This window comes from Carassius carassius, unplaced genomic scaffold (genome assembly GCF_963082965.1).
Source record: "Carassius carassius unplaced genomic scaffold, fCarCar2.1 SCAFFOLD_70, whole genome shotgun sequence".
Lineage (NCBI taxonomy): Eukaryota > Metazoa > Chordata > Actinopteri > Cypriniformes > Cyprinidae > Carassius > Carassius carassius.
Window position 1 is genome coordinate 349838 of NW_026775198.1, and position 25723 is coordinate 375560.

The 25723-nt window shown below is 40.3% G+C and overlaps 1 protein-coding gene across 2 annotated transcripts; it reads left to right on the forward strand.

Annotated features, from left to right (window-relative positions):
- Nucleotides 1-7813: 7813 nt before the first annotated feature.
- LOC132139413 (spermatogenesis-associated serine-rich protein 2-like) lies at nt 7814-23131 on the forward strand. Of its 2 annotated transcripts, none has more exons than XM_059547754.1 (13): nt 7814-7967; nt 9937-9985; nt 15599-15678; nt 15830-15938; nt 16169-16218; nt 16332-16566; nt 16649-16831; nt 17691-17826; nt 19083-19141; nt 20152-20261; nt 20336-20438; nt 21080-21237; nt 21890-23131. In XM_059547754.1, exons 2-13 carry the CDS (start codon nt 9961-9963, stop codon nt 22136-22138), a joined length of 1497 nt encoding a protein of 498 aa, XP_059403737.1. In that variant the 5' UTR covers nt 7814-7967; nt 9937-9960; the 3' UTR covers nt 22139-23131. The 2 variants fall into 2 exon arrangements, with proteins under 2 accessions (XP_059403737.1, XP_059403738.1); XM_059547755.1 differs by lacking the exon at nt 7814-7967 and adding an exon at nt 8221-8619.
- The last annotated feature ends 2592 nt before the right edge of the window (nt 23132-25723 follow it).

Genomic DNA, 25723 nt, shown 5'->3' on the forward strand with positions numbered 1-25723 from the left:
ACCGACGTTAAATGACAGAAAATATACGTCTATGTGTTGGTTATGCATGGCCTAATTACCCTTAGGAAAATAGTATTTTGGGACAAAACATTACTATGGAAGTACTATAAGACTACTATAGAAATACTATAGCGGCTCTAGGATATTATAGAGGTATTACAGAACATAAAATACTTCTGTGATGTTCTGTAATACCTCTATAATTTTTTAAAGCTGCTATAGTATTTCTATAGTAGTCTTATCGTACTTCTGTAGTATGTCCCAGATTACTATACGCCTAGTATTCCTATAAGATTACTATAATATTTTGATTCCTATATAATATAAGATTCCTATAGCACTTTTTTGTAAGGGTATGTCCCCCACCGAATCAGCTTCATTAGCCTACCACACTTACGGTTTGCAAAGATACAATTATAAAATTATTGCAAACCTTTAATCTATCAATATTTATGTTCTATTATGCATTTTCCTTGTTATATGAATAACAGAAATTCATGAAATAATATATATAGGCAGACACACAGTAATAAGATTTATTCAAATGTTGATTTTGACATTAGTGAACATCACCATCACCATATATATGATTTGGAAAAATAAATAAATAAATAAAAATTATAAATGAGCATTTCTAAAGACAGTTCACCTTTAACAAGAATATCACAAATATATTAACTACTTGTTTTTCAACATCTTCAGTGAAAGTGCACACAATGAACGTTTCAATGGCAAGAACAAAACAATCTGTGAATGTCCTATTACAGACGGAAAGGTACAAAAAACAGATGTGCAATCTAGCAAGTGCACACATGAACTATAAACAGTACTAAAATGGAAGTGGTGCCATAAGATCTCAGTAATTAATCAGACACCACCATCTATTGTGTGTGCATTTGTGTATGAGAAGTTTGTATTTTTTTTTCTTTTTGTGAGAGAAGAGGCATTGACATAGAATGGAAGCATTAGTCAAAAAGGTGTATAATCTAGCAAATGCACACATGAACAAAAAAGAACTCTGACCATCTTTCGGAAACTAGTGTACTACTAGCCAGCTACTTGCTAGCCAGCTACTAGCCAGTTCAAGTTTTGTATAGATTTCTAAAAACGAACAGCAAAACCTCTACACTCAAACTGGCGCTAACCATTTCAGCAGCTTTCAGTCCATAATGACGGCCGCGCCTCCGCAGCGCCATCTACAGACTGTTACCCATAACACAACAGAGTTTCGCCTCTTGGGCTTCTATACTCTTTGTCCAGGCCCGGATTGGCTAATCGGGAGCACCGGGAAAATTCCCGGTAGGCCGGTATGTTTTTTTGGCTGCGAGGGCCGTTGTTGTCATGGCACTGGGTTTATATATATATATATATATATATTAATATTATTATTATTTTTATTATATTATTATTATATATATGTCATTATTATTTTACCGCAGCCCCACTCTTTTTATTTATTATTTTACCACCATCCCACTATTTTTTATTTAATATTTTCTCGCAGAGTGCAGCCTACAAGATAATGATGACGTGATTATCTGTTGACTCCGTGGCCCCGCCCCCAACACGTCATCTTGCAAGTTGCTCAAAATAAAAAAAAAGTGAGATAAAAAATGGATAACAGAAAACGCAAATGTGGCGCTGAAAAGTCCAGAATAAATAAGAATAAAGCTTTGGAAACTGACGCGGCCAAATGTTCTAAGCTGAGCACATTCTTCCTCAAAAAAACAAACGGAGACGACGAGGCCGGTAAGGAAGCTAACTCTAGTTAGGAGCAGTTCAAGATGCTAGCGACATTGCAAAACAACGTTTGCAAACCACCGCTCATGTATCAAACTTTTTCTTGCATCTCTTCAGCAGCAGCCGCCTCTAGTCCAGTTTGCTTCTAACAGTGAAGAGCAAGGCCCAGTAACATTACCAAGCTCCAGTCATGAGCCCAACACACCAGAATGGGCAGCTTGTCATTCAAAAGAACTAATAGTAATGAAGAGCCCTTCTCAATGAAAAATGCCCTGAGATAATTAATGATACCTGATGATTCAGCAATACATTAATGAAACTGAGATGATACTGTTGTTAGAAAGTGCAATCCATTTATTTTAATCTTTATTTTTTATTTTGTTTTATATATTTGTTTTTATTAGTTTTTTTTTCTTTATTTCATTGTTTGGATATTTATGAATACTAAATCTTAAAGAAAAGAGATTCTTACACTAACCTGTTATTTACTGTTCTAATAAATCTTCACTGTGAAGCAAAACTTCTATTGTTTTTGTTTTTGCACTGAATTGGAAATTATGTTTTTAAAAATACAATGAATTACAAGGCTTTTGGGAATTATATTCTGAGGTTTTAATTACATTATTTTAATATAGTCAGTTGTGAACTAAAGTGGGCCGGTCTAAGGCATGAAACTCCAGGGCTGAAAAGGAGTCCCAAAACGGCCTTGCACGCATCCAAACTTTAATTGAGGACAGTAAGAATGTTAGGGCTCTAGATACGGCTTTGGATGCGTCTAGCTCAGGGATTCCTGTACATTGTTCGGTTCCGGAAACAGAGCCCCAGCAGCAGGGCAACTGGGTGACGGTGAGGCAGCGTAGTCGTGGGTCAAAACACCGCTCTTCTGTTCCGATCAAAACATTAAACAGGTTCTCCCCACTCAGTGATGCACCCACTGAGAAACCTGATGAAAGTGCTCTAGTTATTGGTGATTCTATTGTACGGAACGTGAATATAGAGACACCAGCCACCATAGTCAAATGTTTACCGGGAGCCAGAGCGCCTGACATCTTGGCAAATTTAAAAGTGCTGGCTAATGCTAAACGTAAATACAGTAAGATTGTTATTAATGCCGGCGCTAATGATGTTCGACTTCACCAGTCGGAGATCACTAAAAATAACATTGAAGAGGTGTGTGAACTTGCAAGCACGATGTCAGACACTGTAATATGCTCTGGTCCCCTCCCTGCTTACCGTGGTGATGAGATGCATAGCAGATTGTCATTACTCAATGGCTGGATGTCTAAGTGGTGCCCACAGAATAACATAGGTTTCATAGACAATTGGACGAGCTTTTGGGGCAGACCTGACCTGTTTAAAAGAGATGGTCTTCATCCCTCCTGGGGTGGCGCCACTCTTCTCTCTAGAAATATGGCAAATAGTCTTAGTGTTTATACTTGACTAACTGGGGCCCAGGTCAGGAAGCAGACAGACTGGCTAAACCGACCGTCTGCTAGCTGCCTCCCGTCACAGAGGTCAGTTAATTCTCAGCACATAGAGACTCTTTCACCTAGATATCACACTATAGAGACTGTGTCTGTTCCCCGAACTAGAAAATACAAAAAACGTCCAAACCAAGTTAAGATTAACAATTTAATTGAGGTTCAACAAATAAAAAACAGATGCAATATGGATAAACAAATGATAAAGCTTGGCTTATTGAATATCAGATCCCTTTCTACGAAAACACTTTTTGTAAATAATATGATCACTGATCATAATATAGATGTACTCTGTTTGACAGAAACCTGGCTAAAACCTGATGATTACATTATTTTAAATGAGTCCACCCCCCAAGATTACTGTTATAAACATGAGCCGCGTCTAAAAGGCAAAGGTGGAGGTGTTGCTTCAATTTATAACAACGTTTTCAGGATCTCTCAAAAGAGAAGGCTTCAAGTATAACTCATTTGAAGTAATGGTGCTTCATATAACATTATCCAGAGAAACAAATGTTAATGATAAATCCCCTGTTATGTTTGTACTGGCTACTGTATACAGGCCACCAGGGCACCATACAGACTTTATTAAAGAGTTTGTTGATTTTACATCCGAGTTAGTTCTGGCTGCAGATAAAGTTTTAATAGTTGGTAATTTTAATATCCATGTTGATAATGAAAAAGATGCATTGGGATCAGCATTTATAGACATTCTGAACTCTATTGGTGTTAGACAACACGTTTCAGGACCTACTCATTGTCGAAATCATACTCTAGATTTAATACTGTCACATGGAATTGATGTTGATGGTGTTGAAATTATTCAGCCAAGTGATGATATCTCAGATCATTTAGTTCTTTGCAAAATTCATATAGCCAAAATTGTAAATTCTACTTCTTGTTACAAGTATGGAAGAACCATCACTTCTAACACAAAAGACTGCTTTGTAAGTTATCTTCCTGATGTATCCAAATTCCTTAGCATATCCAAAACCTCAGAACAACTTGATGATGTAACAGAAACTATGGACTCTCTCTTTTCTAGCACTTTAAATAAAGTTGCTCCTTTACGCTTAAGGAAGGTTAAGGAAAACAGTTTGACACCATGGTATAATGAGCATACTCGCACCCTAAAGAGAGCAGCCCGAAAAATGGAGCGCAGCTGGAGGAAAACAAAACTAGAGGTATTTCGTATTGCTTGACGGGAAAGTAACCTATCCTACAGAAAAGCATTAAAAACTGCTAGATCCGATTACAGGATTGGTTGTTTTTCATGTCCGCGGGTCAAAGCGACCCCAGTACAAATAACGTGATATTTAGCCCCTAAAATGCAAATTTTACCAAGGCAACCCTGCTAAAAAACGTATATTTTAACCCCGGGAAGCAATCTTTTATCGGGGAACCTTCTGGAAGCGCGATTGGGCTAGTTTTGGACTAGTTTTAAGAAGCAACTGGGCAGTATTTGTTGTGAAAACCTGGCAACCCTGATCTGAACGCACTTGCTGGAGATATACTTCTAATTACAGGAGCGTCTTTACTGATGAGATGTGCATGAAAATCGCATTCGATTTTTTGCACAGCCCTACTAGGTCCGCTACTCTTCACGCTTTATATGTTACCCTTGGGAGATATCATCAGGAAACATGGTGTTAGCTTTCACTGTTATGCTGATGATACTCAGCTCTATATTTCTTCGCGGCCCGGTGAAACACACCAATTTGAAAAACTAATGGAATGCATAGTTGATAAAAAAAAAACTGGATGACAAGTAATTTCTTACTGCTAAATTCTGAAAAAACAGAGGTGTTAATTATAGGACCTAAAAACTCTGCTTGTAATAACCTAGAACACTGTCTAAGACTTGATGGTTGCTCTGTCAATTCTTCATCATCAGTTAGGAACCTAGGTGTGCTATTTGATCGCAATCTTTCCTTAGAAAGCCACGTTTCTAGCATTTGTAAAACTGCATTTTTCCATCTCAAAAATATATCTAAATTACGGCCTATGCTCTCAATGTCAAATGCAGAAATGTTAATCCATGCATTTATGACCTCAAGGTTAGATTATTGTAATGCTTTATTGGATGGTTGTTCTGCACGCTTAGTAAACAAACTACAGCTAGTCCAAAATGCATAACACCCTATGTACTTGCTACATCATTAGAAGAATGGCATCTACGCTAATATTTGTCTGTTTCTCTCTTGTTCCGAGGTCACAGTAGCCACCAGATCCAGTCTGTGTCCAGATCAGAGGGTCACTGCAGTCACCCGGATCCAGTACGTATCCAGACCAGATGCTGGATCAGCACCTAGAAAGGACCTCTACATCCCTGAAAGACAGCGGAGACCAGGACAACTAGAGCCCCAGATACAGATCCCCTGTAAAGACCTTGTCTCAGAGGAGCACCAGGACAAGACCACAGGAAACAGATGATTCTTCTGCACAATCTGACTTTGCTGCAGCCTGGAATTGAACTACTGGTTTCGTCTGGTCAGAGGAGAACTGGCCCCCAACTGAGCCTGGTTTCTCCCAAGGTTTTTTTCTCCATTCTGTCACCGATGGAGTTTCGGTTCCTTGCCGCTGTCGCCTCTGGCTTGCTTAGTTGGGGACACTTCATCTACAGCGATATCGTTGACTTGATTGCAAATAAATGCACAGACACTGTTTAACTGAACAGAGATGACATAACTGAATCCAATGATGAACTGCCTTTAACTATCATTTTGCATTATTGACACTGTTTTCCTAATGAATGTTGTTCAGTTGCTTTGACGCAATGTATTTTATTTAAAGCGCTATATAAATAAAGGTGACTTGACTTTTAAATGTATAAAAATTCTGGATATGAAACAAAATATTTTCACTGTTTAAAAGCTGAGACTTCCCTCTAGCGAAGCTGTTCACACTGAGGTTCGATGCCGCCTTTAGATTGGATCAGATGGTTTGGTTTAAACAATCATTCGGTGTATTGGTTATGGAGAAACTATAAAATCCAATAAAAGTTAAAAACTTTCCATTCAAAAAGTCAAAGCTGTTTTTTAGAAGTGATGTGTAGACAAGTGTGGTGTCCCGTTCTCTGAATTTGTGATCTGCATTCCATCCATCCAAGTGTGAACACACACACACATGCGCTCTCTCTCTCTCACACACACACACACACACACGCATGGTGAAGGGAGCACTGGTCATTCATTCCCCTCATGATTGCCCCATTTGTACAAATGGGGAAAAATGTCAAAATATAAATAAATAAAATAACATAAAAACCAAACAATTAAACACCACAGCGTTGTTGTTAATATATTCCAAATCTTCTGAAGTCATATGATGCTTTGTTTGAGGAACAGTCCCAGAATGAAACCATTGTGTAGATGGGAAATGATCATTTGGTGCATGCAATATTGATGTGTGCTTGATGACAAAAACTGTTGTCTGGGAGATGTTTTGGATGAAAAAGAATAGTGCTGCAATATTTATTTATGGAATACAGATATAAATGTTTTACTATCACTGCTGCATCATCAATAATGGAAGCCAACACATATTCTGTTTTCCAGGACAAAAGACTGTTCTGTTCACTTCCACTCATCACTTGTCAGCTGTTCTGTGCTTCTGCTTCCTGCATTCACATCTTGCAGCAGAGAGACTAACCTGCGCAGGGTTACTCTAACCCTTTTTTATTTTCTTTGTTTTGATTACTAAACACAGAAATCAGTTCACTTGAGACAAATCATTAGACATTTTCTAGTATTGGAAGATAACTACGGATGTTTTAGAACTCTGTTCAAAGTAGAAAGAATATTTTGACTCTTTCCTGTCTATAATAGTCTGGGTTGACTATTATATACCTGAACCTCCCCCCCCCCCCAACCCCTATGTTTTATAGATTTTAATGTTTCAGGTGCTTTTCTTATATATTAGCATAAAATGTTAGTCTTTTATCCCATGTTAATGTTTTGAGAATACCTGCCTGAGCTTGCCCATTAACTTGGCCTTCGTTCCCCCAACCTAACCTAACCCTAACTCAATCCTAACTAACTGTAACCTAACCCTAACTCAATCCTAACTAACTGTAACCTAACCCTAACCCAATCCTAACTAACCCTAACTCAATCCTAACTAACTGTAACCTAACCCTAACCCACTCCTAACTAACTCTAACCTAACCCTAACCCAATCCTAACTAACTCTAACCTAACCCTAACCCACTCCTAACTAACTCTAACCTAACCCTAACCCAATCCTAACTAACTCTAACCTAACCCGACTCAACAGAGCTGTTCGTTCATGACATCAGAATCAGATTAAGGATGGGTTTGAAGACTAGCTGTTTGAGATTATGAGTGCACTTAGACCGCAATACTTTATAAGACTTTCAAGTGTTGCTTTACAAAATTAATTACATACTGTCATACATCAAACATGAATTATGAACAGTTTTTGGAATCGTTCTGCACGAGGCCCTTCAGTTCATAACAGCTCCTTCTACACGCGCGTTTAATTGTCAGCAATGCGTGTTCCATTTGTTATATATTTGAACTTTTAATGAACCGTGTTCTCGGAGGCTCAGCCGCCGCGCGTGCGGATATAAAGCAGGGCGGAAGTGAGGGGCGTGCGCTGGTCGAGCGGAAGTGACGCGTGAGCCGGCTGAAAGAAAAGACAGACGTTCGCAAAAGCGATCGCGCAAAAGTCAAATAAAAGAGCGTACGCTGCGCGTGCACGTGCCGCGGAATCCTGCTGGTCGTTCAGGTAAGAAGCTTCGCTCTGTCGCTCTCGTGATTCCCCGTGAATGCGAACACAAACACCCTGCGAGCGGCGAGAGTCGTGTGTTAAATCTCGTGCTTTGTTTTCATCCGTGCGTCGTTTTGTGCGCGTCGCTCTCGGTTAGCATACATTAGCTCCACGGCTAGCAGAGGCGTTGCTAAGATACTGCCACATAGTAGCGCGCGCCGCAGTGTGATTTATATCAGAAACGCTCGTCTCGGTTCACGCGCGTTATTAACTCGTTCGGGAGCGAATCACGGATTTCTGAGCGTCGCCACATAAACGCACCCAGATTCAGGAATACATCGCGATGATTCACAGCAAAAGCGTCTCGAAGCGCTCTGGACGAGTGTTTTGACGCGTGTCACGTGCGCAGTGCCACATCAGCGCGTTCTTCCTGCCGGGATTCAGTTCGCTTCCTGTCACGGTGGCCCGTTTCCAAACGGGAACACAGCCGCGCTTTGTCCGGCTCCGGTTCCGCCTCTTTTCTTCTCACCTTTTCATCGCGCAGCTCGTGTTACGCGTCTTGAGGCTGAGCAGGAACTCTGCGCGGATGGCTCCGGTTCCGAGGCGCGGAGCGACTATTCACCCCTGCAATATTCCGGTTGCATAACCGAGATGCGAGACCTCCTCTTTGGTAAACAGCGCTCGGTGTTCCGGTCAGGTTAAATATAGTTCGTGAATGCGACTTCACCTGTTTGATGGCGCACAGGTGCGCGATGTGCCGACGCCCGCGAGGTGTGTGCGTGCGTGTGCGTCAGTCCATGTTTGCATAGTTGAAGTTTATTTTTCCTGAGAGCGAGTCTGTGGTTATTAGGCTCATAGAGGCGGAACGCGCGGCTCTCGGGAGGAACGGATCTACTGCGGACTGCGGATCGTTTCTGTCCCGCTGTCAGTCTGCACTAATTCAGTCAGATGTGATCTCTGTGACGGGCTTTAGAAGAGTAGACGCTTCAGTTTCTCACGGATTCATCAGGTCGTTTCTGTTCGACTCTGCTCGGTTCTCTCCGGCGAATGCTTTGAGAGATTTAGAGAGAGAGTGAGAGAGAGAGAGAGAGAGAGAGAGAGAGGGAGGATGTGGAGGTTTGTCCTCGCGCGCAGAAAGGGTTCACTGCTGGCCTGCAGGAGTAATTAATTCTTCCTCTCAGTCTTTAATGATTCTGGAGTGAGAGCTAAAGTGAAGCTGCTGGACTCTTTCTCACAGAATGAAGCACAGGTTTTCATCTGGATGGGTTAGATCTGGCAAGGGCCCGGTGTCTGCTCTGGGGGTCTGTTGGTGGCAAGATTGGCCGTGTATCATCACCTTTAGTGTGTCATGTTTTAAGTTATTGGATAATCAAACAAATGTGAGATATTATAATGTTTGCACTGTGAAGGCGGCTCAGAGGTGCTTCTGAAGTGGCAATTAGGTGTCTTTACACAGATTTAGGGGTGGCTTGAATAGTAATTCCCACTGTATGTGTTGATGTTAGGGCTGAGGTGGCTCTGAGCAGGCATAATGTAATCCGGCTTTGATGCAGCATTGTGTGTTTAATTGGTGCAGCCTTAACTTGGTTGTGTAAAGATGCAAAATCGTTCTACCTTTAAAATAAAATGTTGGGTAATATTTTTTTTTTTAAATGTATATTTGTATGCGAATGTATGTTTTTCTAAAGGAAAGGCTGTTTCTTCAGTGACTACACACAGTTTCTTTTCTCGTGTGATCGAGTGCGATAAACTGCCTCGAGCAGCCATCGCTTCAGTTCTGGACACTTTAATGAGCGACAAACCCGAATACTGACTTTAACTCGGCTTTAACTTCCCATAGTATGTTTCCATGAGCTTCAGTGAGTCTGTTGAAATTCAACTGGCATCATTTTACATCGGTTTACATTTGAGATCTGAACTGTTTTAAGTGATTAGGGTCTTGATTACGAAGGCTGGTGTTAAACTTCAGATTGTTCTCTTCCTGTAGAACTGTGACTGACTGAGGAGGAGGATGGCGAGGAAGAGCAGTTATAAAGGTGAGCGATCCCCAAATATGATTCGGTTCATATCATCTCTGTCAGGAGCAGTATCAGTAATAATATCTCCATACTTATTCTGATGATGAAAAAGTGTTTGTGTATGAATGTCTCATTGCAATAATGCTAAGTGAAGACATCATGCCAATTTCACCTGTTCTGTGTCTGTATGGAAGCTGCTTGTGTTTGTGATGGTTTTTATGCTATTAATCATTGCAGATAATGAGTTATCTCTGAGCTGACGAGAGACCACTGAGTAATTTATGTAGTTTTGTTACATTTCAGACTTTGATTCTGTCGTTAGAAACCTGAGAACACGAAAGTGCCGTTAGCATCGTTGGCGTTAGTTTGAGATCTGGTTCCTGTGTTTTCTCAAGCTGAAGGAGAAAGCGGTCGTGAGTCAGTTCCTCTCCTTCATCTGAACACTCGGGGACTGCTGATCTCGGGGGGGCTTTTAAAGCACAAATCATGTCAAAGACCAGACTACTTTTGATGAAACGTTTCTTTAATGCTTCCTGTGCAGTTGTTCCTGTCCGCAGTCTCTGGTTTTGTTTGGCAAATGAAATCTTTGCGTTTCCCTGACTTTGCAAATTGCTGAACTCTGATCGCGGGGTAGAGCTGGAAGCAGCAGAACTCTGTAGACTCTGAGCAGATGTGTCTTCAGAGACCAGATTAAATCGCTCCTCGCTGGGTCTCATGTGTTTATGGCTGATATTTCTGATGTCTCGTCATCAGTTTCACTGTTCAAGAGCTTGAGAAGGTTGCTCAGAGGGAGATCTGCACACGAAGGCATCAGCATTTCCCATGACGCTGAATTTTTGTGAGTAAACCTGGAGTAATGGAAACTAGAAGGGCTTCACGATTAATTGAACTTTTTAATTGTGATTATGTAAAGGCTCAAGAGTCCACTTAAATGATTCAGTTTTCAATTATTAAAATTTTTGTTTTAGTATATGCATAAAGCAAACCAATGTATTTTTGATATTTGAAACGATACTATAGAAAAGCAATATGTTTTTCAGGAAGAGTGTTTTCAGCTTGTTTTTTTTCAGTTGGTTCAAACAATAATGAAACCATTCAAAACATAATGTAATGTTATTTGTGATCATCGTGATTAATCACAATTACAGTGGAAGCAACTAATATGATTGTGGTCATTATTGTGCAGCTGTAGAAAATAGATGCATGTTTTGAATAAAAATCCAGTCAAACTGATGTAGACTCGGACAGCAGTTTCTCAGATTTCTTGAGAATTAACATGAAAACCTGCTGAGAGTCACTGTACTAGTAAACCTGCGCTAAATCAGCTGGGGCTTCAGTCCAAATCTCTTGTTCTTTACCTTATCAGACGTCATCATGTGACAGGAAGTTCAGACTGGATGTTCAAGGGTAGTTTGAGGGCTCATGGGTAACAGAACGTCGTGAAGAGAGGTTGTTCTAGTAAATTCATTCTGAATGAAGAGAGATGAAGGCTCTTACAAAATCAGATTCAGACTTTATCACTGCATAACACTTCTGTGATCCGTCTGATATCTATCGATTGATGCTGTATTTTTATTTTTCTAGTTGTTTTAGTGTTTGATTTCATTCGGTCCAGTGCTGCTATTGAAGAATATCTCCCTTGCCTCTTCACAGACAGATCGATGTGCTGGTTTGCTCTAAAAATATATTCTACAGTTGTGTTCAAAATTATTCAACCCCAACTGAAATTGATTGTTTTGGCCGGTTTTACATTGATTTTGATCATTCAGTCATCCTGCTTACAATTAAATCAAAGAGGCACGTATAGTTCAGACAAATATAACGTAACATTTATAATGAAATAACCACAAATGTCTTTTCTGTGCTCACATCATTATCAGTTTTATTCAACCCCCAAGTGACATTCAATCTTAGTACTTGGTACAACATCCTTTTACAGTTAAAACAGCTTTTAAACGTGAAGCATAGCTTGACACAAGTGTTTTGCAGCGATCTACGGGTATCTTCGGCCATTCATCATGGGCAAAAGCCTCCAGTTCAGTCACATTCTTAGGCTTGCGCACTGCAACTGCTTTCTTTAAGTCCCACCAGAGCTTCTCAATCGGATTTAAGTCTGGTGACTGTGATGGCCACTTCAAAATTTTCCAGCCTTTAATCTGCAACCATGCTCTAGTGGACTTGGAGGTATGCTTGGGATCATTGTCCTGTTGAAAGGTCCAACGTCTCCCAAGGCTCAGGTTTGTGACGGACTGCATCACATTGTCATCCAATATCTCCTGGTACTGAAGAGAATTCATGGTACCTTGCACACGCTGAAGCTTCCCTGTACCTGCAGAAGCAAAACAGCCCCAAAGCATGACTGACCCCCCGCCATGCTTCACAGTAGACAAGGTGTTCTTTTCTTCATAAACCTTGTTCTTCCTCCTCCTAACATAGCGTTGATCCATGGGCCCAAACAGTTCTAATTTAGTTTCATCAGTCCACAGAACACTATCCCAAAACTTCTGTGGTTTGTCCACATGACTTTTGGAGGCCTTCAGTACACAGGGTGCGCCGTATTGTCTGAGCAGAAACTTCAGTACCCACATCTGACAAATCTTTTCTCAGTTCCTCCGCAGTCACACGGGGACTTTTCTCCACTCTACGCTTCAGGTAGCGCACGGCAGTCGAAGTCAGCATCTTATTTCTGCCACGACCAGGTAGCGTTTCAACAGTGCCCTTTGCCTTGAATTTGCGAATGATGCTTCCTATGGTGTCTCTTGGTATGTTTAACATCTTTGCAATCTTCTTATAGCCATTGCCCTTCCTGTAAAGAGTAATCACCTCTTCTCTTGTCTTCCTGGACCATTCTCTTGACTTCACCATGTTTGTAACCACACCAGTAAATGTTTAGAAGGAGCTGAGTATCACAGTCATTTTAAAGCTGCCTAATTGGTGCTTATTAGGATTTATTGCTGCTCCCTGACATCCACAGGTGTTTTCGATACCTGATTGAAGAACAGAGGTTCATTGAAGTGTTTTCAGAGTGGTAGTCTTTAAGGGGTTGAATAATTGTCAATGAAGAATTCACAAAATAAACATTTACTACTGTATTACAAAACCAATTGATGTCATTTTAGTTGCATATGGTTCTTTAAGAAGTCCTTGTAGGATTTCATTCTGAATACAATTACAAATGTACACTAAATTCCCTAAAACCCTTTACAGCATTGGGGGGTTGAATAATTTTGAACACAACTGTTTAAGGGTCATTATGGTAATTCTGACTCTCTGTACAATCAGAGATGGAAAGGACAAACATACTGGAAATTAATGTAAAAATAAATCCGATGAAACGTCAGGCGGTGTGCAGCGATAAGAGAAAGTTTGAGTGCTTCCTCGGTCTCGGTGCAGTTCTGATTTCTGCAAACATACAATAAAAGAGTTAGATCTTCAGTAACATCACGTCTGTTGCTTAACTAGCGGTCTGCATTACTACAAACTGGGAAACAAATCACACAAATCATGCAGTGAATTCCAGAGGTGGAAAGTAACGAATTACATTTACTCGCGTTACTGTAATTGAGTAGCTTTTTTGTGTACTAATACTTTTTAAAGTAATTTTTTTAAATCTGTAATTTTACTTTTACTTAAGTATATTTTGTTTGAAGTATTGTACTTCGCTACATTTTAAAACACATTAATTACTGAGTAAAAAAAATAAAAATAAAAAAAATAAATCGCTCCCTGGAAACTACGGCATAATGGGCAGGAGGGCAAACTGGCGCTAAAATCACAAGAAAGATGCAGACGGACAAAACAGGCGTTAGTGGTGCAGACACCGGTGAAAACGAAACCCCGTCATATTCTGAAGTTGAACTCGAAGGAAATGAAGTGAACCCCTGGCCATATGTATGCTCTATTATACAGTGTAAGCTGTACTTGCTTAGGAAGACCAAACTAGCAGCTTATAAAATCTCGACAAGACATCAACCCTTCGCAAGAATGTAGAGGTAAGCTAAATAATTGCATTGTTGCATTGGTGGTTAAAATGAAGCTTTGACATTTTAGCAAGAGGTTTTGCACAAATTAGCCAAAAAGACCGTGGTGAGGAGTGTGCTATTTTTGTTTTAATGATGTGCGCGCGCATTTATATTGCGTTCTTTCACTGTGTGATTCAGTCTCCTAAAATGCATTTAGAATGATCACAAAATTGAAGATATAGGGGCAGAAAATTCACATATTTATATAATTTCATATATTAAATCAAAATCACACAAAGAATGCCATCGTTTCCTCCAAAAATCATCATAAATATATACACACATATATATATATATATATATATATATAACAGTTCAGTAAACAAGTTAATTAAGAGACTTGCGTTTTAGACACCATATTGCCTTTTTAGCTCTATTTCTACAACAGAAAATAATTCCAAACACAGCCACCAAAGCACAGTTTTGCGTCTCTGAGCAACGTGACAGTGTTTCGTTCCTGAATGAATCAAACGTTTAAATGATTCGGTTCAATCGCAATGACTCACTTATTAACAGTGACTTGCTGACACATACTGGCCATTTTAATTTCACATTTAAAGTATCTTTTGATTTTTTTAAATTAATTTCTTATCATTTCAAATGAGTATTCAACATTTTATGTCTTGTATATCAAAACATTATTCATGCATTTGTAAATGCAGGTTAAATGCATTCTTGTCCTGCACTAAACAGTGTAGTACATCTAAATGCCACTTCCAATGAATCTTCTGCATTAAAAGATGGGTTTGTTGATACTGATTTGCCTGGTAACAGCCCAAATGCTTTATTATTCTAAATAACTGATTCCTTTAATTAAAAACAACTAGTTTGAGATTAGTAGACCTATCCCGGGGGTGTCAAACTCAGTTCCTGGAGGGTCGTAGCCCTGCAGAGTTTAGTTCTAACCCTGCTCCAGCACACATATCATGACATGTAGTTTTCAAATAAACCTAAATGATTAGATTAGCTGGATCAGGTGTGTTTAATTAGGGTTATATCTAAACTGTGCAGGACTGTGGCCCTCCAGGAACTGAGTTTGACACTCTTGGTCTGTCCCATTTTTGACTCCCTCCCACTGTTAAAATGTAACTAAGTAATTTTTACTCTGAGTAAAGTTTAAATGAGCTACTTTTTACTTTTACTTGAGTAGAGTTTTAGACTGGTACTTTTACTTGTACTTAAGTAAAATTTCATTAATGTAATGGTACTTTTACTTGAGTAGAATATTTTTGTACTCTTTCCACCTCTGGTGAATTCGTACTGTAATGCTGCTCTTAACAGTCATGTGGTGTTTTTTTTGTTGTTGTTTTTTTTGGAAGTATGATTATATTTGCCTCTGTTCTAGTTTTACTGCTAGTGCGATTGAGAGCTGTTTCTAAAGACTTAATTTAGTGTGCTAGTTTTTCTGGATGTAATAACCGATCCCGAATCGTTCCCCGTTCAGCCCCTCCTGTCTCTCTCTGGCTGTTCTCTTGACCTACATATTTTTGGAGAAAAGCTTTAGCTGAGATCCTCTGCCAGGACTTTCTGTGCTGTTGAAGTCGAGCTGTGTTTCAGAACTGAACACGTGGAAGTCTCTCTCAGTCTCTCCTCCCTCCTCTTTTTCCAGATGTGTCAGGTGTGGTGTTCGACACGCACTCAAAAATGGTCATGTCTCAAGGAGGATCGTTCGAGAACATGAAGGAAAAGGTATGAATGGCTTTTCTGTTTGTCTTGGGGTCGTTTACGCAGTGTGGGACTGGGTTCTTCAGTCTTCAGCTGTGCTCTTGATGTCAGTGTTTTTACTCTTGTCTGTGAATCTCGTGCTCGATGATTCACTCAATGTTTTGGCTCTCGTCAGATAAACGCCGTGCGAGCCGTGGTTCCCAACAAGAGCAATAATGAGATCACTCTGGTGCTGCAGCACTTCGAGAACAGCGTGGATCGAGCAGTGCAGGCGTTTGTGGAAGGTACAAACACACACTTTTAAAAACATTAAGTTTTTCAGTTTAATGAAACTTAGACCTCTTTAGTTTAACTTTAATGAATTAAACCATGAATATAGCCATAGAAGCTGGCAAAGAAAAGCGAAAAAACAAACACACACCCAGTGCCCTCAGGCGGGTCTCGTAGGTGACTGCTGTGTGTCCCGAGTGTGACGTGACTGTCACCTGTGTGTGTGTGTGTGTGTGTGTGTTAGGCGGGGCCGTGGAGATCCTGAAGGAGTGGAATGTCACTGGGAAAAAGAAGGTGAGGGAACGAGCTTCACCAAACATTCAGTTTAAATGTGTGTTTGTAACTCGAGTTAAATGATGACCGTTTAAAGGTTTAACTGCTGCTTGTGGTCACACTCTCACTCACAGCCCAAGAAGAAAAAGAAGCCAAAGGCACAAACCGACGTTCCCACAGACTCGACTCCTGCCGAATTGGCTGCAGACGCTGAGTGTCAGGAAGCGGTTAATGGTTTCCATGCCAACGGTTCAGCAGCGGCTGATGGTGATTCGCTGGATTCTCTGAGCGAGCAGCTGGACTCCGCCTCTCTGGACGCTACGGAGCTCGACTTGGAAACGGCTGCCCCTGAGGTTTCGGAGGCCACAGGTGTGTTTGCTGAGAGCAGGTGATGCTTTCAGGTGTAAGAGTGTTGATTAGAGCTATAACTCCGCCCTTCTGTCCTCTGCAGCAGGTGGAGGTGCGGGGTCCACATCAAGCCCAGTCCCTCAGCCCAGCACTGAACCCGGAGCACGACAGAACCATCACAGAACCAGTACCAAGTCTCAAGCCAAGCCTGTGTCCAGCTCCCATCATCCCTCTGCGCCGGTTCTGTCCAGCGACACACAGCGAGGTCCTGCAGGCAGAAAGATGGGTAAGAGATTCTGTATCAGTCTGCGTTCGTCTCTCTGTCTGCTTCACACACAACAGATGAAACCAAGGCGGAGTTCTTCCAGCTGTTTCATTGGCTGTTTAAATAAAAGCAAAGTTAAACTTGCGTGACTGTGAGTTAGGGTTAGCGTGATCGGCCTGTTATTAAAGTTACAATTTAGAAAAAATACTATTTTAAAGAGCAGGTCATATGGGTTTTTGAAAAATATCTCTTTTGCAATTTATAATGTAGCCATCCTTAAATGAAAACAGTCTGCAAAGTTGTTAATCAGAAAAGTGCATGATAAAAGGTGCGTTCGACTTCATGCAGCACTGCGCAAACCGATCACAATCTGACTTGAGATGTCTCTGCACTGTTGTATTGAGTCACGTTTATCATGCAACACTGATAAAAGCATGTATACCCCCACTTTATTAGTATTTAAATGGTATATATCATTGTTGAACTCTATTCTTGAAAAGATGGCGCTGTATTAAGCAGTATATCAAGTATTTGTTTCTCATGGAAATGTTTCTGAAATGTCTGTGTATGACACGCATGCATTTAATTCTCTTCATCTGTGATAAAGTATGCAAACACTGTGTGAGTGTCACTAACCGGAGCAGAAAGTGTCCGGCTTGACCTTCTGTTTTCTGCTGCTCTCGTTGATCGCTGTCCGTAGCCGTGAAGACACACCTGTTTTCTGACTTGAGATGCATTTTAAACCCTTTTTTTCTTTTGGTGTACTGTAAAAGTGAATGGAAAATGAGAGCAACTTTTATTTTTTTTTGAGTAACACTATTGAGTATACACTAAAAATAACAGTAATATGAATATTGATTACTAGTGTTTGTTTTCTCAGGACCTAACGCCGATCGCTCCGTTAAAGACCTGCAGCGATGTGCAGCTTCACTGTCCCGCTATAGAGTCGTGGTGAAAGAAGAGATGGACACATCCATCAAGAGCATGAAGCAGACATTTGCTGAGCTGCAGAGCTGGTAACATTAGCACATTTATGTAGCACATAAATAGGTAGCACATTTGCTCAATCACTCATTCACACACTCAAGCTCACACATACGCTCACTCACACTTTTGCGCACTTTTTACTCAATCACAAAAAGTGCGCACACTCGCTCACAAACTCACTCACAAACTCCCACACGCTCACTCACATGCTCACTCACATGCTCAAACACTCGCGCACGCTTGCTTACACTAACTCTTACACACACTCGGATAGTCACACTCATGAAACTTACTCTTACGCACACTTACTCACTCACTCACTCTCAATTGGCTGTTTCGTCACCTTCAAGGTGCATTCAGTAGTTCTTTAGCTTAGCATTAGCATTGCCATTCTTGTTTAAGTACAGTTACCACAATGATGTTAAATGGTCTGAGTTTTATTAAAAGACCGTGTCAGACATAGTCTTTATATAAAGTGAAGTGAAAGTGAAGTGACATTCAGCCAAGTATGGTGACCCATACTCAGAATTTGTGCTCTGCATTTAACCCATCCGAAGTGCACACACACAGAGCAGTGAACACACACACACACTGTGAACACACACCCGGAGCAGTGTTCATCATTTATGCTGCGGCGCCCGGGGAGCAGTTGGGGGTTCGATGCCTTGCTCAAGGGCACCTAAGTCGTGGTATTGAAGGTGGAGAGAGAACTGTACATGCACCCCCCCCCCCCCACCCACAATTCCTGCTGGCCCGGGACTCGAACCCACAACCTTTCGATTGGGAGTCCGACTCTCTAACCATTAGGCCACGAATGTACATGTATCATGTGAATGTACATATTCAGATGACATTTTAAATCGCTACCAAACTACTGAATGCACAGGTTAATGTATAATTTACTTATTTTACTTGGAGTCATGTAATAAAGCAGGCTTAAACTATTTAACTGAACAGAGATGACATCACTGAATCCAATGATGAACTGCCTTTAACTATCATTTTGCATTGACACTGTTTTCCTAATGAATGTTGTTCAGTTGCTTTGACGCAACGTTTTTTTGTTTAAAGCGCTATATAAATAAAGGTGACTTGACTTAAAATCAGGAAAAAGGACAAATGCAATTTAACCAAAATCATAACACAGGTTAAAAAATTCAAAGCTCACACTAAATGCATGTTTATCAAACTTGAGTCATTTGATTTGCTCAAACCTGTGAGGAGTGAATAATCTGTTTATTCAGCATGAGATGGGTTTGTTGCTAACTGTTCCTGTTCTGTTCAGTCTCATGGATCGAGAGGTGACGCTGCTCGCTGAGATGGACAAAGTCAAAGCAGAAGCCAGTAAGTAGAAGGACAGCACTGCTACACATCTAGAGTCGGTCTGTCGTTCAGTCTTCAGATCCTCACCATTCCTTTCCCAGTGACAGTGAAATGTGAATGTCAAAAATAAATGGCACTGGAATGGGAAAAGTGCTTCTATTACATGAAGTCAACTCCGTTTTGACAAGAATAACTTTTTTTACTACTATAAGGAGTTAGTGCTGGGCGAATACCGATGTTTATTTTTCTTATATGAATTTTGTGAATACTGCAATACTGGTGTCTTTAATGTTCAGAACGTGTTTGAGAGGGGTCTCTTTTCAGGCAGTGCGCTGCATCAGACAAAATGTAATATAGCCAAAACAACCGCATAGCCGCTGCATCTACTGTACATGCATGTTGATTTTATCAGACGGTGTCGCAATTATAAATGGTAAATCTAAACTAGGGCGTTCTTAGTCATTCTACTACAGTAGCCTGTTTCTGGTCTAAATCAGTAGAAAATGTGGTTTACACATGGTCATGCGTTAAGAAAAATTAAAATACAGTGAAATGTATGAAATAGTCAAATCTTGAAAATACATTATTAATTTTTGGTCATACCGCCCGCCACTATGATTACATCAGAGGCCATTGTGTCTAACATTTATTTCTGTTGATACACTGGAAAAGCTTTTTAAGCAAATATAAATGTAGTTTGCGTTTTGGGATAAATTGGTCTTAAATAACATATTTGGTTTCTGTTTAAGTCTGGTAAGGTGTTCACCATGTAAAAGACCAAAGAAGCTGACACCGCATGAAAAAAGAAAAACAAACCCACTGTCATTGTTTTCATGCTGGTGCTTCTTCATGGGCATAACCTGACCTGACCAAAGCAGCAGCAACTGTATGTCCAAATAAACCACATTTAATGCAGACTGCTTTAGAATCACACGTGTCATTGAGCAGAGGGAGGCTCCATTACAGTCACTGAGAGATCACTGTGTTCATGCTGCTCGGTGAGCCTGACCAGGCCTGTGTTCTTGTGACAGTGGCGATTCTGGACGGCCGTCAGAAAAGAGCAGAGGAGCTGAGAAGACTGGCTGACAAATCAGCATCACTGACAGAGGAGCAGCTCGCTGAACTACGAGCAGACATCAAGGTACACACACAGCAGTGACTGTAGATCATCACGCTTCATGTACAGCTGTCTAACGCCCGTCTCTCTCTCTCTAGCACTTTGTCAGTGAGCGCAAGTATGATGAGGATCTTGGTAAAGCTGTGAAATTCTCCCATGATCTGGAGCCTCTTAAGTGCAGCATCATGTCATTTGGATCAGGTGGGTTAGTCACGGTTTTCCCGCACAATTTCTTTTGTTTTGAAGTCACAAGGAAAAATGAAGGAGCAGAGGCTTGTTTTTTTTGGTTTACTCGTATAATGTACCATGAAAAACAATTCTGTAGTATTTTAATCTGCTTGTAATTTAGCAAATTAAATACTAAGACATAAAAGTGTAAATAAACATTAACATTATTTTCTGTAAAGCTGCTTTGAAATGTGTATTGTGAATAACACTATATAAATAGCCATCCACAAAAACTCAAGCAAGTCCAGCTTAGGCTATGTCTGCTTATCTCATTGTGACAGTGTTATACATAATTTTCAGCGTGCTGAAAATGGAAATCAGAGTAATGGAAGAATTAAGAGTACCCAAATTAACTGAGGAATAAAAGAGATTTAAATATGCACATTCTACATAAAAATGTTAAAATAATCTGAAGATTTAAAACCTTGAATATGCCAAATCAAAAGATATTTAAGGCCCTTTATGGGAATCCTGAAGCACAGTATCCTCTACTGTGTACACACAATTGGGTTACATTTCAGTCTTTTGGGGGGATATGGGCTGGGACCTGGCAACCCCGATCATGACTTTGTTCATAGAACTGTTCAGATGACTGATGGTCTGTCTGTCTGCAGTGTATCATCCTCAGACGGACTACTCCAACCGTTCTCGTTGTAGCTCCACCTCTTCCTCAGTCACAGGCTCCACCCCTGCCAAAGCCCCGCCTCCCTCAGAGTTCCAGCATTATCAGGCCTCTGCTTACACGGGCCGTCCCAGCGTGCCGCACAAACAGGTGAATGATCACAGTGTTGCCAAATACTTTCAATGGAAAGTAGCTAAACCCCGCCTGAAAAGTCGCTGAATGTCGCTAGATGATGTCATACGCTAATTAGCATATTCATGGCGTAAGTGTGTCTTATTGTATTGCCAGCCTGTGCTCAACTACGGCATGTTAATGCGGCCATGTTCTCAAAATAGGGAAAACCTATTTTCAAAGGGGGAAAAAAAAGATGGCGATGGAGACGAATCGAATCTTGTCAGGTGCTGCAATCTTTTTTGTTTAAAGCGCTATATAAATAAAGGTGGCTTGACTAAATGGCTCTCAAAGTTGTTAATCTGCACTAAAATCCTATTCACGACATTGTCTACTGAAATCAAATACACATATGATTAAGACCATGGTTGTGCTGTGATTTTGACTATACTTGCAGTTAAAATAGTTAGAAGCAACAGAATATCTTTTTTAACTGAAAGTGCTGCTGTTCTCTTTGTCCAAGAAAGTTGTTGGATTTGTCGCTAGTCGCTTTTTGGTAAAAATTCATTAAGAGGGTCTGAAAAGTCACTAAATCTAGCGACAAAGTCAATAAGTTGGCAACACTGACAACTCAAAAGTGACTTTTGTGTACCACGCCAGTCTTGAGCTGATCTTTGTCTCTGTCTTGCAGATTTTCCAGGGCAACAGGCGCATCATTCACGGTTACCAGGGCAATCAGCGATTTAACGGAAACGGCCATCCCGTGCCAAACCCTGGCCGAAGCAGCTACCGCTATCAGGGAGAGCGCAGTCACCAGATTGACCTCAACTCCCAGCCGACCAATAGTGTGAGAGGCTCCTCCCACTCCTCAGGCTATTGTTCCGATCGACCCGCCCACAACGGGCTTCCACAGAGGCAACCGCGAACGCACTGCCCGTGATGCCCCCCAAACACACACACACATAACTGTCCGATGAAGAGAAAGTCAAGTTTACATCATTGGGGCTGCGGCTCAACTTCTGCTCTTCACTCTTCTTGCTCTTCTTTCACACCTGTCTGTCACATCAGCGTTCAGTGTTAGTCTCAGTAGTTCCTGTGATGAGTGAGTGTTTGCTCGTGGGCTTCCTCTTTCAAACAGTCAGAGTCGAGGAAAGCGATGCTCGGATGATCAACACTAAGGCAGCAGGCAGAGTTTGTTCTAGTGGACTGTGAGTAGTTCGTTAGTCACGTTTTCGAGGATTGAAGCCGTTATGTGGCATCCCTGATCGGGTGCTAAAGCACGAGTCTTCACGCTCATGATATACCTCACATGCATCTGCTCTCAAGGCCTCATTTCATGCTGCGCTGTTCTTCAGCGCTTCACTTCTTCGGCTTCCTTTTAGCCTTTCTGAAAGACTCCGTTTGGAAAGCGTCTTCACTTGAGTTTGCATGCTGGGATATCAGATTGACAAAACTGTTTGATCATGAAAGATCTTCTGTCTAGATTGTTTTGCTGACATTGAGTCTGTCTGTGTGTCTTATTTCTGAAAGCTTCATGTCATGATGATCGGCACTCTTCTCTACTCAATTCTGTATATATGTAAACTATATATATATATATAATGTTTTGTAGCCTCCGGCCATGTATGTAGTGCGATTTTATTAGATCTCTGATTGAACTGCTATCAATTAACTTCTGTTCTTCCTTGTGTATGGAAAAAGAGAGAGAGGCTCATTTATTTCCCCAAAATGATCTGAGACCGCTGTAATCAAGTGCCTTCAGTCATGCGCTTTCACCATCTTGTTCCTTCTGCTCCGGTGCGGACCAAAGACGTCAGAGGCCTGCTCCTGTCATGCGAACTGCACTAGCAAACACTCAATGTCTTTCTCGCTAATTGGCCTACTTGTTTTTCCTTTATTATAAATAAAGAAGGATTGATGGCAAATGCTGAAACCGTTTGCAGACTCCGTTTTTCTCAGTTGTCATTATTTTGCTGTTGGCATTCATGATTAAATATTTTGAAACACTTCATAGCTTGTCTTGTGCTGATTTTTCTGGCCAAGATCACTAGTACTCTTGATCTTTTGAGGTCCGAACTGAATCCTGACTGCAGTGGCGTTTGCTTCCGGCAGAATGTTGTGTTCTGACCCATGTGACTTTAGTCAAACCTCAAATGCCACTCTGTCAGGAACACAAGCTGCTGCTTTAGCAATGTACTGTCTGGCTCGCACAAGTTTCCATGTTTCATGGGCTTATTTCATAGGTTGAATGGGTTTTTATACTGTGCAAACCAGTTCTGAAGTTATAGCTTTGTGTGTGTGCATAATATTTCTTATAGCTGTTGACATGCTTTAATTTCTTATGATTTAAGATCCATTTGAAGATTGGGAGAAATGGGAATTATTCCTTGGAGTTTAACTAATCTTGAAGTTGGAATGTAAAAATATTAAGTTATGTAGAGCTGAATTTAAAAAGTATGTTTTTAGCCAATTGTAATTTAAAGCTTAGTGGTAAAGCATCAGTGGTTCCCAACCTTTTTCAACTCGCGGCCCACACAACCAAACACGTGTTTGTGTGGCCCACTGCAAAAAAATTAACTGACCCCGCTATTGTTGGGTTAATAACTTAGTAATTAGTAAACTTGGTAACAGAAAATAACTCTGGCTGGCACCGCTTGGCACAACTGCTGTTGTTCTGTAGCGTATGCAGCAAAAATATCGAAGATGAATGTGTGGTTTATTCTTAAACCAATCAGCTCGAATAGTGGAAGCATAGTTACAGTTTAATATAGATAGATAGATAGATAGATATAGAGAGAGAGCGAGAGCGAGAGAGAAATTATGTTATGACTTAGACATTTTTACATATTAACTATTATTTCTTTTAATTGTAATTGGTGGCCCACCTGCAATACCACCATGGCCCACAGGTTGAAAACCACTGGTATACATAATATTTTTCTTAGCTGTCAGTGTTTTGTTTTATATTTTTGTGTCTGTGTTTGTAAGTAGTTTTGTGTCCATTTTAGAAAATCTGGAGCAATATAATTTATTTGATCTATTTTAGCTAATTGTTAAGTGAGAATATAATGTTTAAGTCATTACTTGTTCATGAAGAGATGAATGTAAAAAATGAAAAAATGTATGCGTTTCTTGTAGTGCTGTCAATCAATTAAAATAACTAATGGAACATTTTTCTGAAATCACGATTAATCCCACTTACTTTTTTAAAGGCACTTAAAGCAATAATTTCACATTCTGTCTTCAAATTAATGTACAAACAACAAAGACTGTATATATCTTTTTATGTTTAATGGTATCTTTTTTTTTAAATTTTATATTACTGAAGGTTCGTATCAATGATACCAATATTGATTTCTCGATAAAATTGCCCCCTCCCCAATATTTAGCCACTGACTATAGTCATTCAACATTACAGAATAATTGAGAGCTATCAATTTGAACATTTATTATATATATAAAAAAGAATAATAATACAATTAAAGCGAACTTAAAACAATTTTCACATAAACCCATTATAATAAATATATAATCTTCACATAAACCCTAAATTAAATTTAGATGAATCCTTAAAGCAGGGGTGTGTCTATGTGGTGGCCAGGGGTGGTACTGGCCCCCCTCTGAAATTTGGCGGGCCACCCCAGGTGCCCCCTCCCCCAACACCAGATGTTGTGCTTGTTTTTAGTAAATGTATAAATGCATCTGGCAATGGTGGATCCTGGCATTTATAGGCAGCTGCTTAGGGCCACTTTTCTCTTTTTATACTTTATACTTGAGAGCGCATACTTTTACAAACCCAGTTCCAAAAAAGTTGGGACACTGAACAAATTGTGAATAAAAACAATGCAATGATGTGGAAGTTTTTTCAATATTTCAAATTTCAATATTTTATTCAGAATAGAACATAGATGACATATCAAATGTTTAAAATGAGATAATGTATAATTTTAAGGGAAAATAAGTTGCTTTTAAATTTCATGGCATCAACACATCTCAAAAAAGTTGTTTGCTGTGTGGCATCCCCTCTTTTTATAACAGTCTGCAAACGTCTGGAGACTGAGGAGACAAGTTGCTCAAGTTTAGGAATAGGAATGTTGTCCCATTCTTGTCTAATACAGGCTTCGAGTTGCTCAATTGTCTTAGGCTGATGATAGATGGGGCTTTTTGACTTTTTGAGCAATGTTGACAGCAGACCAGTTTTCCACTTTGCCACAGTCCATTTTAAATTAGCTTTGGCCCAGAGAAAACGACAGCGGATGTGGATCATGTTTAGATATGGCTTTTTTCACATATAGAGTTTTAGCCTGTAACCCCGAATGGCACGGTGGATTGTGTTCACTGACAATATTTTCTGGAAGTATTCCTGAGCCCATGTTGTGCTTTCCATTACAGTATCATTCCTGTATGTGATGCAGTGCCGTCTAAGGGCCCGAAGGTCACAGACATCCAGTATCCTTTTCCGGCCTTGACCCTTACACACAGAGATTGTTCCAGATTCTCTGACCCTTTGGATGATATTATGCAT

What these genes read in the sequence shown, in the direction of transcription:
- LOC132139413 (XM_059547754.1), top strand. Translation starts at nt 9,961, where the DNA reads ATGGCGAGGAAGAGCAGTTATAAAG. An exon ending in TCCTGCAGGCAGAAAGATGG is followed by an intron (nt 16,832 to 17,690) that starts GTAAGAGATTCT and finishes TTGTTTTCTCAG; the next exon opens with GACCTAACGCCGATCGCTCC. An exon ending in CATCATGTCATTTGGATCAG is followed by an intron (nt 20,439 to 21,079) that starts GTGGGTTAGTCA and finishes GTCTGTCTGCAG; the next exon opens with TGTATCATCCTCAGACGGAC.